This window comes from Megascapheus bottae, chromosome 33 (genome assembly GCF_031878675.1).
Source record: "Megascapheus bottae isolate mThoBot1 chromosome 33, mThoBot2.hap1, whole genome shotgun sequence".
NCBI classification, from domain to species: domain Eukaryota; kingdom Metazoa; phylum Chordata; class Mammalia; order Rodentia; family Geomyidae; genus Megascapheus; species Megascapheus bottae.
The window spans coordinates 7,076,202-7,094,142 of NC_143541.1; the positions used below are offsets into that span (position 1 = coordinate 7,076,202).

At 50.7% G+C, this 17,941-nt stretch overlaps 1 protein-coding gene across 1 annotated transcript in view; it reads left to right on the forward strand.

Annotated features, from left to right (window-relative positions):
• Positions 1-11,273, forward strand: part of Pparg (peroxisome proliferator activated receptor gamma) — a 102,051-nt gene extending 90,778 nt beyond the window's left edge. The window contains exon 7 of the mRNA XM_090324002.1: positions 10,702-11,273. Coding sequence (XP_090180128.1) covers positions 10,702-10,949 — 248 coding nt within the window. The 3' untranslated portion in view covers positions 10,950-11,273. The remainder of the gene's footprint in view (positions 1-10,701) is intronic.
• Positions 11,274-17,941: the final 6,668 nt, after the last annotated feature.

The following is a 17,941-nucleotide window of genomic DNA, read 5'->3' on the forward strand; positions in this document are numbered from 1 at the left end:
TGATGGGGTCTCATAGTGAAATGGACTTCTGGTGTGGCTTCTGTGCTTCTGTTTGTGAAAAATCAGCCTGTGGTGGGAGGGGAGAAACCTTTATTAACTGGTCAAGGGATAGCTCCATGAATAACGTGATTGGATTTAATTTGATATTGCAATGACGGAGTTTCAGTGGGATTGGGTTATGAAAGTTAAAAATGGTGCCACTGAAATGCAAGTACTATATAAACAACTTCCTCTTAGCCATAAACTGTCTTTATAATAGCCAATAGGCTCACAAGGTGGAAGAATAGCCTGCCATAAGTCTTAAATGGTGTGTGTGTGTGTGTGTGTGTGTGTGTGTGTGTGTGTGCGCGCGCGCACTGGTTCTAGGGCTTGAACTCAGGGTCTAAGCACTGTCCCTGAGCTTTTCGCTCAAGGCCAATGTGCTCCCACTTAAGCCACAGCTTCACTTTTGGATTTTTGGCAGTTAATGGGAGAAAAGAATCTCAGGACCTTTCCTACCCAGGCTGGCGTTTCAACCAGGATTCTCAGATGAGCCTCCTCAGAGCTAGGATTAGTCATGAGCACCCAGCCATAAATACCTTTTATCTGTACTTATATTGCATGAAACGAAAAAACTGTGAAACGTTTCTAAAAAGGATTTGCCATGGACTGGCTCCTCCATCTTCAAAGCCAGAACCTTCCCAGACAGCATTTGTTTTTTTTTCCCCATGAAATCTAAACATAGCAACAGGTGAGGAAGAATAACCTGGAGCCTGTGTTTGTGCAGCACACAGGGATACAATCTTCTGCTTTACTCAGAAAAGCTGACAGGGCGCAGGCCAGGGACCAAGATTCCCAGCAGTTGTGGGTGGGAAGCCATGTCCAGTCAGAACTCATGTGCAGATTGAGATCCACAGTCTCCACACATGAAGCCACAATTCCCTACTTTTTTTTGTGGTTGTTGCTCTTGTCCTGGAAATTGAGAAAGGGAAAACCTTCATTTAGGCAAAAGGCATTGCTCCAGAAAATGAATTTCTGCTGTGTGTAGTGTGATTATCTTCTCTCCCTCCATGTAATGGGAAGTCTGTCTCTGGTTCCTCGAGTGACTGCAGGACATTCCTCTGCAGCATTCACATGAGCTCTGCCTTGGAGAAGCAGCAGGGTGTAAGGGGCTGTGGGACTTGGAAGGGGGTCCTTAGAGACCCCAAGGAGGAGATTTTTAGACAGAAGTAACGATTTGACACACTCAGTATTGGCTGGGGAAATTGACCTTGCTCCCCTAAGATGGGGGTTACTCAATTGCACCCCTAGAAATGGCTCATCCCATTTGATCTGGCACTCTGATCTGCCCTGGTCACCCCTCTACCACACACCCTGTAGCTCCCACAGGCAGTTTGTAGAGGAATTGAGCCTCATTTTCCTGCCATGCACGCTGCCCCGTCCCCTCCGCCTCTGGCCACAGTGCTCACTCACCGTGGAGGAGACTGCAGCCCCGCGCTGTCCTCACACATCCCCTGAAGCCCGAGCCTGTGCGCTGGAGGAGGCCAGGCATGAGAAGTGGCCGCTGCCCTGTGCCCAGTCGTGCTGCTGCAGTGGGAGGAGTCAGGAGTCATAAAACCAAGGGGATGTTTGCCACTGGCGCCACTGCCTCACGCCAGCCTCCTAGCCAGTGGTCCCCGCCATGCCCAGCGGCCAGTGTCAAGTGCAGAGCGCAGGAAAGCTGACAGACCCCAGGACTGGCTGAGTGGCAGGACTCAGCCCCCCCACCCCCAAACACACCCCGAGCCTTCGGTGCTTAAGAAAAGCCAAGGCCAGGGCTAGCTGGAACTCTGGGACAGGAAAAGGCTCTTTTCGTTAATTCAAAACAGTTTGGAATCCGTTTAAGCTCTTCCTAAACTTCCAAGACATCAAGGAAGAAATTCACTGGATTTTACCACGTATTTTTCGAGGCACACTGCCATGGCCGTCTGAATGACAAAGAAGCTGCCACCCATGGCCAGTCTCCAAGCCGGCCCTCTGGAGGCTGGCTCGAGAGTACCCTTCACCAACACACTGCCTCCTTTTTTGCCACAGCCTTGTCTGAGGTGGTTCTGGAGAGCTCTTCTCCAGTCTGTTGAATGATCAGGGAGAACAGGGCAGAAGCCTGGACCGTTCTCCTGGCTGAGTGTTTGCAAATCCAAGAAGAGCTGGCATTCCGTGTCAGATGGGGCTCACCTCACCACACCCTGTGAGGACAGCAATCCAGGGTCCCCAGGGCTTAGTCACAAACTGTGACCAGAACATGGGTGCATGGATGGACTTGCTTTTTCATTTGTTAGAATGAAAGCAGCCTAGAAGCCCAGTACCTGGCCCCAAATAAATGAGTCAATTTCTTCATGGATGAATACTAGAAATGATTGTGATAATGGCTACCGTTTGTTGATCAGGGCACTGGGTCCCCAGATGGGAAATCAGAAACTTACAGAGATTATGGCACCTGCTCAAAGCCATAGAGAGACAAACTGATGAGACTCAGGAATCTGGGACTTCGAAATCAGTGCACCTGCGCCTAAAACTGGGCATGTGGCTCAGTCATGTGCCCTAGGCTACAGATTTAATCCCCAGCAGTGGGGGAAAAAAATCAATTAACCATTAGATTCCACATTGTCTCCATGCACCAGTGGTTCATACCTGTTGTCCCAGATACTCGGTGTGTGAGATGTGGAAGGTCCTGGTTTGAAGCTTTCCTACACAGAAAAGTTTGCTAGACAGGCTCCGAAACAACCAGCACAAAGCAGGATGAGAGGTGTGATTCTAATGGTAGAGAGTCAGCCAAGCAAGCACATATCCTGAGTTCAAATCCCAATACTACCAGAAGTGTTAAAATGTTCAGGTTGTAGTTCAGATATTATTACTAAGATTATCTTTACAAACTTACTCGTTTGGGGTCCGGGAGTTTGGCCTAGTGGTAGAGTGCTCACCTAGCATGCACGAAGACCCGGGTTGCATTCCGTGGTACCACATACATGGAAAAAGCTGGCAATGGTGCTGTGGCTCAAGTGGTAGAGCTCTAGCCTTGAGAAAGCCCAAGGACAGTGCTCAGGCCCTGAGGTCAAGCCCCAGGATTGGGGGGCGGGGGGAAGCTTGTTCCTTTGGCTTTGACATGTGCTGGGGGAAGATGGCAACAAGGCAGAAAGCTGGCCGTGTGGTTCTTGAGTCTGTCAGCCAGCCAGCACCTGGACTTAAGCCAGGACATAATGGTGTTGTTTGCAGAACTTGTCATGAAAATGAGCGGTAAACTTTAAATAGCTCAGTAAACACATTTCCTCTTAATCAGATACCACCTCCTACCAGGTCCTAAGACAGATAAGTGGCTACAACAAAAGGTTGAGGGAGAAATTCATGACTGCTGAAAATGTCCATCCAGAGACAGTCCAGGAGCGTGGCCGCCGTCCACAGGGCTTGAAAGCTGCCACCTCTCTGTCCTTGTCCCCACCGGGTCCAGCTATAAAAGGCCAACTGTCTGTCTTCCATGTCCCACCACTGTGTGGAAGGCAGGCGGAGGGTGCCCAGGGTGATGGCTCCGGGTGGGGTTGAGGAAGCCCTAGCTTAGGGGCTCTGCCTCCTCGGTGGGCGTTCAAGATGAAATCTGGAAGCTTGGGAAAAGCCAGTGTGTGTGTGTGTGTGTGTGTGTGTGTGTGTGTGTGTGTGCACTTGCCTGCCTGCCTGCCCACCCGCACACACATGTGCAGTGCCAGGGACTGAACCCGGGTCTCATGCATACTGAACACGTGCTTTATCACCCAGTTCCTCCCTCGCCCCATGCCAGCCTCCACCTCCCCAGCGCAGCTAAATATTGAACTTCCTTCTTTCCCCACACGGCCCTGTGCCCGGGAGGCAGGCCAGGCCTGTGGCGCAGGTGACTTTTCTTACTGAGCATCCACGCTGCCACCCGATTTCTCTTGGGCAGGAAAAGTGGATGATGGGGAGTGGGGGTGATGATGGAACCATGGCAAAGCCACGAGGAGTGGGCAAGGCACAGGGTCGGCACTGGGACTCCGAAGCTTCTGGAAATGTCCCCTTCCTTCTCTATTTTTCATAACCTTGTGTGCTGGTTATGAAAGGGGTGGGGTTTGTTTAAGCTCCCCACTGATACCCCAATACTAAGACCCAGAGAGCCCAAGGAGGGGTGATGACACACCTGGAGTCATCTGGCAGATGGGGACCCCCAAAACAGAGAGGCCGCAGGGCTCAGGCTTTGCTCCTTAACAGAACATAGGAAGCCCCTGCTCTGCCTGCCCTGGCCCCAGAAATCAAACCTCCAGGGCTCATCTGAGTGAGTGAGCAAACCCTGGAGTGGGGGCTCAGGCACCCTAAGATTGAAAGCCAAACTGCTGAGTCATCACCCTTGCCCACGCCCACTGAGGGGTGGCGGGGAGTGGAAAGGGTTGGCGGCCATGACCGCTGCTCAGAGGGCTTTATCAGGTGGGGCTCTTACAGTGCGTGGGTGATTAAACTCCGGGTGAGCCCAAGCCACTTCCCCAAAGGGCCCCATCCGCTGGTCTCCCGCAGGTAAGGACGGAGGCCCCGGGGTACCCACAGTAAGCCTGGGCTTCCAGGAGTGGGGGTTCAAAACCCCCACTGCACCCCCATAGCTCACTAGCAGTGTAATCATGGATAATCTCTTACCTCCCGAGGTAGGTAATTCATTTCCTTATCAGTGCCCCCAAGCAAGTGCAATGCCAGTGTGCACGGCCTCTGGCATGGGCCTGGAACAGCCCCACTCCAGCCTGCCAGTCAAACGGGAGAGATTTCACCAAGTCCTCCATGATCCCGCCCCACAGAGCAAGGGCCCTGGGGCCTGGCTAATCCCTTTATCAGCCAGCAGTTTAAGGAGATTAGTTGTGGATTGAGAACAAACCCACAGGGAGAGAGATACTGGGGAGTGAGAAGGGAGGGGAGATGAGATGTAAAACCGTCCCCCACTCCCCGTCAAAGGAAGCCAGCACAGGCAGGGCTGTGAGGAGCTGCTTCAGAGCCACATGCCTCTGGGGTAAGCACGAATGGAGGGCAGGTTCTATCTCAGGCTCCTCTCACTACTTGTCCAAAGCCAGGGGAAAGAGAACCATGGTGGAGGGGGTGTGGGGAAGCCTTGCTTGCCCACTGCCTCTGATTGGCTGAGCTGGCTTAGGCCTTGGGGGTGGGTGGGGCTTTCCCCTCTGCTCCATACTCCCTAGCTCAGCAGAGTGGAGCTTTAAGCTCTGCTGCTGTCCAGTTGCTGTCCTCTCCTCCCATTTCCTTCTGCTTCCCCTACTTCCAGCCCCCAGATCCATCCAGTTCTGGACACAGAAGGGGCAAGGGGGTAGGGAAGGGAGCCTGCAGACTACAGGCCCTGAGAGAAAGGGACATCAAGTGGCTACAGCTGCCAGGGCCTCACCCCAAGCAGGAAGGAAGGGACACAAGCACTTCCCAGAGGCTGACAGGTGCCATGGAGGGAAGGACCCAGATGCCGGTCCAGGTTGCACTCTGGGAGGTGGGGTGGAAGATGGAGATGGGGTCCACTCATGCAGACCCGCCCCACAGGGGCAGACACAAAATTATTAGCTGGGTTTGGTTTCATTGTAGTGTTCCCCTTCCACTGTCTTGGCTAAATTATGCGCCTATAAAGTCATTATTGGACACAGTCAGAGAACGCAGCCATTGCCTCATAGGGGAAGTGTTGAGAGTTTACCTGCGTTGCCCCAGAAGGCTGAGCCACCAGCAACAGAGCTGCATGCACAGCACACATGCAACCCCCCCCACATACATATGCATACACACATACACATGTGCATGTACACACACACACACCCTAGCCAGACTCCTATCATCCTAGCTACTCAGAAGGCTGAGATCTGAGGATCAAGGTTCAAAGCCAGCCCAGGCATTAAAGTCCATGAGACTCTTATCTCCAATTAACCACCAGAAAATGGAAAGTGGTGCTGTGGTACAAGGGATAGGGAAGTAGCCTTGAGCTGAAGAGCTCAGGGACAGCGCCCAGGTCCAAAGTTCAAGCCCCAGGAGTGGCATGAAAAATCTTGATGGGAGAGTGGCCTAGTGGTAGAGTGCTTGCCTAGCATGCACAAAGACCTGGGTTGGAGTTCTTGGTACCACATACATAGAAAAAAGCCAAGAGTGACGCGGCGGCTCGAGTAGTGGAGCTCTAGCCTTGAGAAAGTCCAGGGACAGTGCTCAGGCCCTGAGTTCAAGACCCAGGACTGGAAAAGAAAAGAAGTGAACTGAGCAACATCACTTTTTTAATGGTTTGTTTTTGTCCCGCGTGCAAAAAGAAAGCTAAGTTGCAGAGTGCTGAGACCCAAGTCACCCCTCCTCCTTCACTGTTCACCCCAAAGCTGCACTGATGTCCTTCATGGGTGATGGATGATCACAGCAGCCCAGCAAACAGACTTCCTCCTGGACAGGCTGCATAAGGCCAATGGGGAAGGAGGAGAGAGGCCAGGGTGATAACTCCCAGAGCCAAGATGAAACCAGCCCTGTTGGGTTCCCCATCTCCCCTCTCATTCAGGGACGGCCTTGTAGTGGGGTGGGGGGGGCACTTTAGATAAGCTGTGAACCCTCAGCTCAGAACCAGAGCTGGACGAGATAGAAGCTTTGCAGATCTGCTCGGAACCAACAGTGCTCCCAGATCAATCCCAGGGCTGAGCCAAGGGGTCCGGGAAGGCTTTCTTTCCCAATTCTTCAGAGCCTGGGGAGTCAGGAACCAGTACTTGACTCCAGCCTCAGAGTATGTGTGAGCCTTCTGGGAGCCTGGCCTTGACCTTCAGCCTGTTCCAGCCCTGCTCACCTGGGAAAGGTGCAGGGAAGACAATGGGTGGCCTTTGTCGAAATGACCTGGAAGCCCCTGCATGCAGGGAGGGGAAAGGGAGAGGAGGGGAGGGGAAGGAAAGTAGGACCCGGGACAGCGCTGACATTCAGCGGGTGCATGGAGAGGAAAACAGGAAGAAAGGAGAATTCCTGAGGAGACCACCTTTGCCCTTGACCTGACACCTCTGAGGCTTCCCTTTGTGGTTTTGATCTGAAATAAGCCAGTTGTTCTCACTTGTGTGTGTCGCCTGATAATATACTTTTCCAATTCACTTTCTGAGGGGTGGCTTTTTTTTTTTCTTCCTCCTCCTCTTGAATCACGGGAGCGGCGGATTAGAGGGAATAAGTAAATTGAATTTTGAGCTTGGGATTTTGAGATCATGGACTTAGCCATTCTGTGTACAGAGGTGGCCACGGAGCCCAGCAAGCAGCACCAGTCCAAGGCCACAGAGCTGATGGAGGACCGAGAAGGAGGACCTGTAGCCTTCTCCCCTGAACCCTGCTCCCTCCTCACGGAGGCTCTGCCAGAGGGACAGTGGGAATGATCCATACATGATCTAACTTGTCACTGGAGAAAATAAACTGAATCTGTGGCCACAGCTCTCAGCCCCTCAGCCAAACATCATCCATCACGTCATAAATGCTAACTTGCCAAAGAGGGGTTTGAAAATCCAAACCAGATCCTTTCCCCCTTCTGGAGGGACCTCTCCATCTCACCGCGCCCCAGGGCCGAGTTTCCAGCAAGGCCCAGCCGCTGCCTTTGGGAGTTTCGTAGTCTGATAGAGGAGACCGCCTAGATTTCACGTGATCACCTGGACAGCCCTCACCCCCACTCCGACCCGGTGCAGCTCGAGAAGGCAGGGAGAGGAGCCGAGGCTCAGGGGGGCTGTGAGCCAGCTTCGCCCAGCGCGATCCCACACAGCCCTCGAAGTCATTAACATTGGCTGGGGTAGGGTGGGGTCACTGTTAAACCCGAGGCCCCAGGAATCCAGCTTTTCTTGAAGCCCCAGTGGGGTATTTCTGAGAAAGGCCCCCAGAGCTGTGGGTCTCCAGGCCAGGACTAAACAATTTTATTTCCTTCTCATCATCGGACATTTTTTCCCCCTGCTGATGATTCCAAAATTAAATGCTGAAATGTCTTAAAAAAAAAAAAAAGCAATTATACTTAATCTGATCATCAGAGGTGGGGGGGGAGCGTGTATTGGAGAAGTCAGAGGGGGAGAGAAATCAGAGTAAACCCAAGTTCCTTCTGTAATGAAAAGCAATAATGAAGTTAGTTTAGGGGAGCGTGGAGCACTGTGAAAACCCCCCTGGATGTCTCCGGCTTCTCTGCTGCTCTCCGGAGCCTCACCTTGTGACCAAAGAGGACAGCAGTGCGCGGACCCAGCGTCCAGTGGAGGTGTGCTCGTGGCTTTGCCCCCAGGCCTGTTGGACATTCAGGAGAACTGGGCTTTTCCAGGCAGGGCATGTGGCCAGACAAAGCTAGTCGCTCTAACTCAGCCAGCCAGAGGCTTCCTGGGAGTCCCGGGGTGGCTCAGGGCCGGTCAGGAGAGAGGACAGAGTCAGTAACCAATCCTGGCTGGCAGGGGAGGGAGGCTGAAGTCTTGCTCTTGCAGGCCTCCATCCTGACGTTCACTCCACAAAGCTTCTTTCTTTCCTCTGAGACTTTCTTCCTTCCCCTCTTCATGAAGTGTGGCTTCCCAGGGGGAGAATACAAAGCTAGGGCTTCTCAGCCCCTTTACTCCTCAAAGGGGATCCAGTACAGTGATGATCCTTCAGGACTGGGAGAAAGGAGATGGGAGGAGAGGAAGGATCACGGTGGAGCACACAGCCTCAGGTTTGAAACCATGCCTGTGGTCACAGTGCTAAAGGGAAAAAAAAAAAATGTTTTTAAAAGCAAAGCAGGCATCATGCAGGAGAGGGCCTGGGAACTTGGAACAGAAAGTGCTCAGAGCCGAGAGTCAGCTCAGGGCAAAGAAGAGCGCCTGCAGATATTTAAAGGAAAGTAAAACCCAGCAGAGAAAAGAGCTGAGGGAAGGAAGAGAAGGAAGAGAGAAGGAGAGCCACAGCCTCAAGCTCAACCTTGAAGGCAGTACAGGTCCCCCAGTGGGGTCCTGACTCTCACTGAGAGGTTTTATGGAGAAAACCTAACATCCCAACTTACGCAGCCAATGAGACCCAAATCCTAAATCCCTGTCTTTATGTATCATCCAGGCTAAAGATGAAATCAAACAATTGTAAGAGGCTATTTAGAAAGAACGAGCAATAGCATAGTCATGAAAGCTCATCAGTCTCCAGAGGAAAGCTTCGGAGCCCCAAATGCATTAACTTAGGAAGCAAGGCACTGCAACCTGAAAGAGAGCTTTCACCTTTCTGAAGTTTCTGAACTAAGAATAGGAGGGGGGGAAACCCTAAAAGTTGTTTCTTGTTTCATGTTTTTAAGAGAGTTATATACATTGTCTTGATAAAATCAAGACATCTGTTTTTATTTTTGGGGTTGTTTTTTTTTTTTTTTCAAGAAAAAAGCATGACCATCAGGCTTTTAAATGAAAAAACACACAATTAAAAAGCATTCAATCTGGGCGCCAGTGGCACATGCCTATAATCCTAGCTACTTAGGAGGCTGAGATCTGAGGATTGAAGGTTCAAAACCAGCTCTGGCAGGAAAGTCCATGAGACTCTCATCTCCAATTACCAATCAGAAAACCCCAAGTGGCTCTGTGGCTCAAAGTAGTAGGGCACTAGCCTTCAGCAAGAACAGCACCAGCACCAGTTCAAGCCCCACAACTGACCAATCAATCAATCTCCTTAAGCTAAAGGACACAACATAATAGATTCTCAATGATAAGAGAATATCATATACAACTTCATAAATTAACTAAAAATCTCAGGACTTGGAAGGCCAAAGAAGAAGGATCATAAGGCTGGCCTGGGTTATATAGTGAGATCTTTCCTCAAAAATGCCAAAATAAAGAAGTTACTTCCAAGTTTCTAGGATTTGGGAGCCTGACTAGATTAGTCGATAGAAGAAAAATAAAAAGGTGGTGCCGGATTTATCACAGGGTGAAATGGTTTGGCAGAGGAATCCCAAGAAACCCAGACAAACAGATAGTGAGCATGGAGAAGCATGGGTGGATGGCCCAAGCATAGTGCCCAGGGCTGGTTAACACTTAAACCCACAAAAGAAGACACCAAAGTGGAGCTACGAGGGGCCAGCTACGAGGACGAATAGAAAAACCCTAAATAAAATATGAATAAATGAGTCCAAGGGTACAAGGAGATCTATGAATACAACTCTCGCTCTGCACGTTATAAGATAAGGCCTTTCTCTTCAGATATCCTATCTCTTTAGATAGAGAAATGTGAAAGCATTTGATAAAATCCAACCAACAGCTCCTCACTAAAACAAACTGAAAATTTGAGAATTCTTGGAAAGCCTATTTACCACAATCTCTAGCAAACAGCAGTACTGGGAGTAAACAATTGAAGGGTTTCCTTCAAAGGTAGGTGTGAAACATGTCACACCAGGTGTGGTGGAACACGCCTACTGTCCCAGCTACTGGGGACAGGCTGGCCCTGGGTGCGTGACACATCAGCCACATGGAGGGAACACTGAGACTTTTGGCTTCAATTCCATCCTCAAATTTTTTCCCCGATTGGCTGCTCACCCCTCCCTCGGGGCTGCATTTATGAAGCAGAGCAGGGACTGGGCGTAGCCTAGTGGTAGAGGCTTGCCTAGCAGATGTAAAGGCCCTGGGCACCAGACACAGCCCAGGAAAGAAAGAGGCAAACGCCCTCAGGTGGATGATCAGGAGCTGTCCAGCCCTGCAGAACTGCTGACTGACCCCTCCCGTTATGTCTTCTGGTTTTGCTCCCCAGACCGCCCCGGCCTGCTGAACGTGAAACCCATCGAGGACATCCAGGACAGCCTGCTGCAGGCCCTGGAGCTCCAGCTCAAGCTGAACCACCCCGAGTCCTCCCAGCTATTTGCCAAGCTGCTGCAGAAGATGACGGACCTCAGACAGATCGTCACGGAGCACGTGCAGCTGCTGCACGTGATCAAGAAGACGGAGACGGACATGAGCCTGCACCCGCTGCTGCAGGAGATCTACAAGGACCTGTACTAGCCTGGGGGAGGCCGGACCGTGGCAGCGCCAGCTCCTTCCACTTGCACTATTAACTCCCACGGAAAATCCAACACCTAAGAAATTCACTGTGAAAAAAAGAGAAAAAAAAGCATTAAAAAAAAAAAACAGCAAAAGGTTTTAGAATATGATCTATTTTATGCATATTGTTTATAAAGATACATGTACAATTTACTTTTAATATTAAAAATTACCATGCTATGAAACTGATGATAGTCTTTGAAGACTGTATCGGATGCATCGCTCCACATCCTGACCTCCTGGGTCTCTCCTTTCAGTTCCTTCCTTCTTTCTTGGCCACTTAAAAGTTATGAATGGAACTACTTTTGTTCTCTGTGATTTTTTTTTTCTTTTTCTCACTTGTCTGCCTTAATCACAACTAAGAGAGGGAAGGGAACTTTAGAACCAAAAGGGGTTCAAGTAGGATTTGGTGTTTATTTGTACACTGGGGCCTGCCAAGAATGTAATCCTTTCCTGCAATGCTGAGACGACTCCTCACCGCCCGCAGCGTGTCCGCAAACACCGCTGTCCCCAAAAGCCGCCGCCTGCTGTACCCACAAGGTGGATTCCAAGCTCTCCTTCGTACAAAAGCCTGTAGACATGGGGTTGAGTCCCTGAGAGAAGAAAGCACGCATACCTGTAGCCTGGCACTTCCTGTATGCTTTGATGAAGTCTTCCCTTTTCCTTATTTTTGCCAATCCTGGGGCTTGAACTCAGGGCCTACGTGCTACCCTAAGCTTCTTCTTCCTCCAGGCTAGTCTTCTACCACTTGAGCCACAGCACCACTTCTAGCTTTTGCTGAGTAGTTTATTGGAGATAAGAGTCTCATGGACTTTCCTGCCCAGACTGACTTCAGTCTATGAGGCTCAGATCTCAGCCTCCCGAGTTACTATGGTCACAGACGTGAGCCACTGGTACCAGCTCCCTGTGTACTTTAAATTATCTCTAGACCCCCTGTCTGCCCGTGACAGGGGAAGTGCAGTGAGGGAATCAGGGTCATGTGTTCAGTGCAGAGAGGCAGGGCACACAGGCGTCTCAGGCCTCCATTCTGTCTAACGGATGGGACACCCTGCATGCCCACCACCACCGTGCACAGCCAGGAGCTCTGGGTTTAAGAAATGGCATCTGCCAGAGAGAACTGGAAAACTGAATCCTGGAGAGAGAGAAAAAAAAAAGACTCTTTCTCAAGACAGATTAGCGTGTGGTCATCTCCAGGCGTGGGTGAATGGCTCAGATCTTGGGCACTGTGGAGCTCAATGAACGTGAAAACAGGTAGGAGCCAAGGGTGTTGGCCTGAGGACGGGCATGCGGAGGCTGAACCATGGCACCAGGAGAAGCCCTCTCAGTCGGCCTAGAGCAACATCGCTGTCCTTCCTGTCAGCCTTCCTGGGACCCCTGGCCCAGGCATCCACTCCTAAACGGAAGGACAGGGAAGGTCTCCCCACCAGACAGACACAATGGGCCCTGCAGACAGGGGCCTTACCACAGTCAACAGAGTGACGAGCAAAGCCACCAGATTCACAGCAGCAAGCCATCAATCCTCTTCCAAGTGAGTCCTGAAACCAGATTCACTCCTCTACCTGCACAGCCTCCGTGATTTCCTTTTTTTTTGACCTCTTACTATCTCCATCTAGAACCACATAACTTTAGGCTTTTCAGCCAAAACATCAAGGGAGACCTTTCTGTGGTTGTTGTTGTTGTTTATTTTTGTTCAATCTTTGAATGTATCTGCAAAGAGTCAGCGTGAGTCTCGATCCTAGACTTGAAAATGTAGACTGCTGGGGCTGGGAGCATGGCCTAGTGGTAGAGTGTTTGCCTAGCATGCACAAAGCCCGGGGTTCAATTCCTTGGTACCGCAAACACAGAAGAAGAAGAAAAAAAAACAAACAAACAGAAGTGGCACTGCGGCTCAAGTGGCAGAGTGCTAGTGGGGAGCAAAAAGTGTCTAAGGACAAGGGCAGTGCCCAGACCCTGAGCTCAAGGCCCAAGACTGGCCAAAATGTAGAGTGCCTAACCACTCACAATCTCAAGCCTTTCCGGTGACAACAGCTACGCCACATGGGAACCAGAGACCGGAGCCGAGCTGTCGTCTGAGTGACAGCCAAACATCTGGGAGGACAGTAACACGTCAGTCTGCCGGATGGTTGCTATGTTCTGCATTGATGCAGAGCACAGGGTTATTTTTAAACATCTGGATGGTGGACTCTGGTCTTCCAGGGAGATGGGAAAGCAGATGAGCGGGCTAGCGCCCAGGCAACACCTTTGGAGGGGATGCCTTGTTTACAAGGTTCTCACACACAAAAAGCCTTTCAGCCCTTGCCTGAGCTCAGCTCCCACCAGTGATCCTCAACGGGCCAAGCCTTTCCACACTCCACAGCTGGCCCTGCCAATCTCGGGGGGGGGGGCGGTCTGAGCTTTTTGGCACTGCTGGATAGCATTAAATAGCTTTTAAATCCTGGCAGCTCTCACAGTCCCATCTCTGTAACTTTTTCCCTGTGGCTTGGATGATCATTTGCTAAATATTTTACAACACATTATATTCAGCTCCAAAGCTCCCGCTCCTTCCCCTGCACCCCCACCCCAGCCCAGCATGATTCACAAGTTAATCAACACGTGTCTCCTCTGTTCATCAGAGTGCTTTCTCTGGACTCAAACACACTTGGGGAGTTGTGTTAACAAAAATAGGAAGAAAAGTAACTTTGGACAAGAGTCAAAAAATTAATAATAATTTCAAGGCTCACTCATGAGTCCTTGCCCCAGCCCTGGTGACCACGGCCTGGTGGCTGGACTGGGTGGGCCTGCCAAGGACCGGCAGCTTACACGCAGTTCCCAAGCCAGCATCATGGAAACCTGGGCTAACCTGAGTTCCTGGCTTCTGTTTTTAAATCTGGGCTTCTCCAAGGCCCCAAAGGCAAGTTCTTGTAGTAGACCAAGCCCTGACCTGCCTCTTATCTTCTGTGAACTGTGTGACCCTGACGAAGGACAATGGACGATGATGTGTGACAGGCCCTGGAAAGGGGACGCTGCACTTCAAGTCTGGGAGGGGGAGATACTGCTGGCGCTGGGGTTGGGGTGGGGGCTCCTGATACTGAATCTTAGGGGGGGGGAGGGTCGTAGTTCAATCCCACCATGACCATCTGAATTGCTTCCTCTCGTCTTATTCACTGCAAGTTTGCAGTGGTGAAAGTAAAAGGCCAAGATCCACATTTTCCACTAGGTAGCTCCTTCTTATTCTTCTTTCATCACTTTTCTTGCTTCTTCTCTTTTTTATTTGGTTGGTCGTGGGGCTTGAACTCAGGGCTTAGGCACTGTCCCTGTGCTTTTCTGCTCAATGCTAATGTTCTACCACATGAGCCACAGCGCTGCTTCCAGTTTTCTGATGGTTAATTGGAAATAAGAGTGTCATGGACTTTTCTGCCTGAGCTGACTTCAAATCATGATCCTCGGATCTCAGCCTCCTGAGTAGCTAGGATTACAGGCGTGAGCCACCGCGCCCGGCTTCCTCCTGCTTCCTCTGGGGGCCATTTGCTGTCTCTGTTTATATGGTTGTCACTATTATTTGCATATCCTTGTCGCCTGCCATGTGACTATACAGTTTCCCTCCACCTGGAGTGTATTTGTAGTCCCAGAGACTCAGGAAGGTGGAGAAGGAAGTGTTTTTGAGTTAGGGAGTTCAAGTCTAGCCTGGACAACAAAGCAAGACCCCATTTCAAAAGTTATAACAGGGCCGGGAGTTTGGCCTAGTGGTAGCGTGCTTGCCTAGCATGCACGAAGACCCAGGTTCGATTCCTCGGTACCACATACATAGAAAAAAGCCGGAAGTGGTGCTGAGGCTCAAGTGGTAGAGCTCTAGCCTTGAGAAAGTCCAAGGACAGTGCTCAGGCCCTGAGCTCAAGCCCAGGACTGGCAAAAAAAAAATAAAAAAATAGTAACATACAGAGTTAAAGTGGTGGCTCAGGTGTTTAGAGTGCCAGCCAATGAGCAAAAGTAACAAGTTCTGGTCTCCAGCTAAAATAATAACAACAACCACATAAGACAGCAAGATCTTGAGTTCAGAATACTTGCAGATGGCATGTAGTCTCGCCTCACCTGTTGATGGAGCCTGAAGTCAGGGTTGGCTGGGCAAGTGCACAGGAAAGGAAGGAAAGGGAGGCTGGCCCTGCCCTTGTGAGGATTCCACGGGGCTGAGAGCTGCAGCCCCGGGGTCACAGCTGCTGAGCCGCCACAGCATAAAGGTTCCGTACATGTGGGCGCATAGTTCATGTGCAAGGAGAGTGAGCAGCTGTGGCAGCTGGGGCTGAGAGGCCCACAGGCAGAGTGGTATCAGATAGGACCCACGCCAGACACTGGGGTGCTACTGGAAAGAGGGAGATGATCAAATCTGAAATGTGGGAGGTGAGAGAATGCGTCCCTCTCAGCCCAGCCCTGGACAGCTGCTGGAGGACAGCGCTTCTCCCACTTTTACACCCCGGACCCCGCAGGCTCTTCCCGCACCCCGAGGGCTCTTGACTTACTCGGGCCTCTATTCTAGTGACAACCTGTCGGTCCAGTGGTGGGCACATAGGCCTCAGACCACTCTCCCCAGGGCCTTCCTTCCTTCTCTTCCTGCTCCTAACCTACAGAGGTCCCCAGTCCCAGAGACTGACCATCTCCAGATCATCTCCAGTGCCCTGGGACACGAGCAAAGCATTTTTCCAGCACGTGTAAGATCTTAGCAACACACACACACACACACACCCCACACGCATTATTCTAGAAAATTAGAGTTTGGAGGAACCAACCATCTCAGTGGACAGAGTAAGACAATGGACACTGAAGATAAAAAAAAGTGTGTCCTGTGCCTTAATTAAGGTCTACGAGGACTGAGTCACTCAAAGGTGTTTATCACACACCTATTTCCATCCAGCAGTTGGGGGGATCAGGGGGAAGGGTGGTGATGGTGGTGGAAATTCAATGGAGAAATCTGGAAGTACAGAGTCATAAGACAGGCCAGTGTGCGGTACAGAGTGCACATTTGGTAAATTACAACTCCTTTCTGGAATGGAATGGACTGAGTTAAAATCCTAATGCTACAACTTTCTGATGCAGGGACTATAGGACTTGAGCAACTCCCTGACTTCTCTTGTCCTTAAATGGTCCCTTGTATAATATGAGAGAATGAGGCCCATCTTACAGGGTAATCTTGAGGATCAAATGCAATCACAGCTGTAAAACACTTCTCACCACTTTTTGGCACATCTCAGGTAGAAAGTGCTGGCTGCTGCCGCCGCCGCTCCAATAGCCTTCTCCTAGTGGCTGGGGTGTGGCTCTTGCCTAACACACTAGAGGCCCTAGATTCCATCCCCAGCATCACAAAAAAGTTCATTTAAAAGAAGAATTGGATAATTGCTCAGCACCAGTGGTGGCTCACACCTGCAATCCCAGCTCCTCAGGAGGCAGAGAGCCGACCATCACACTTCACAGCCAGCTTGGGCAGGAAAGCCCGGGAAACTCTCATCTCCAATTCACCAGCAGAAAATGGGAAATAGCACTGTGGTTCCAGGTGGTGGAGTGCTAGCCTTGAGCAAAATAGCTCAAAGATAATACCCAGGCCCTGAGTTCAAGCCCCACGACCACCAACAACTACAGCAACAAAAAAAAAAAAACAAAACCAGGGGCCGGGAGTTTGGCCGAGTGGTAGAGTGCTTGCCTAGCATGCACGAAGACCCAGGTTCAATTCCTTGGTACCATATACATAGAAAAAAGCCAGAAGTGATGCTGTAGCTCAAGTGGTAGAGCTCTAGCCTTGAGAAAACCCAAGGACAGTGCTCAGGCCCTGAGTTCAAGGCCCAGGTCTGGCAAAAAAAAAAAAAAAAAACAACCAAAAAGCCTGGAAATAGAGGTACGGTGTCAGCCAGTGGTAGATCTTGGGCAAAAAACCTCGGACAGGGGCTGGGAGTGTGGCCTAGTGGTAGAGTGCTTGCCTTGTATGCACGAAGACCCGTTTCAATTCCTCAGTACCACATACATAGAAGAAGAAAAAAAGCAGGAAGTGGTGCTGAGGCTCAAGTGGTAGAGCGCTAGCCTTGAGAAAGTCCAAGGACAGTGCTCAGCCCTGAGCTCAAGCCCAGGAGTGGCAAAATAAATAAATAAATAAATAAATAACCCTCAGCCAGTGTGAGGCCCTGCGTTCAAGCCCAAGTAGCAACACACACACAGACACACACACACACACACACACACACACACACTTTATATTGTTGAACTCCCCAGAAACCCCACCCCTCACAATACATTCCCAGCCATACAGAGGAGCTAAATTTCAGCATTTGTCAGTAGACAAAAAGAAAAAAAAAATTTTTTCTCCAAAGAATGTGTCCCTAATCCACAATATTAAGAGGGAAACATACATAATTGAAAGATAATCACTGTGTGCTGATTTAGAGCAAATGCTGTAAGAACAGAGCTAGGAAAACATTTGCTCCGCGCACTGCGCCTTTTCTCTTGTGACTTGTACTCCTAATTTTAGATGAATATTGCATAGCTTGAATTTCCACCGGGGTTATAAGGCATAAAAAAATGGCTCGTGTGGGTCTGTGGGGAGGATGTTGGGGCAGGGCCATCTCTCCAGAGCCTGCAAATGTTCCAGGCCAAAAGTTGCCGGGAGAGTGTGGCTCCCGCGAGCCTCCTGTGCCATGGCTACACCACCGGGAGGATCCAAGAGGCTCTCGGCCATCTTTCCACTGGACCAGCCCTGCCCCAAGCAGAGCTTGAGACAGCTCTGCTGCCGCTTGCTAGTTGGGAGGCCCGGGGAAGTCACTGTCCAAGAAGGCTGCCTGGCCTGCTAGAGTCCCCGAGCACATGCCAACCACATGGGATAGAACATCTGACCAAGAAAGCAGGGCAGGCTCAGTCACCAATGTCCTCAGCTAAGCAAGTGAGGCCCCAGCAAGGTTGGCGCGCTGGTCACAAAGTCAAGCAGAGACCTCCAGAAG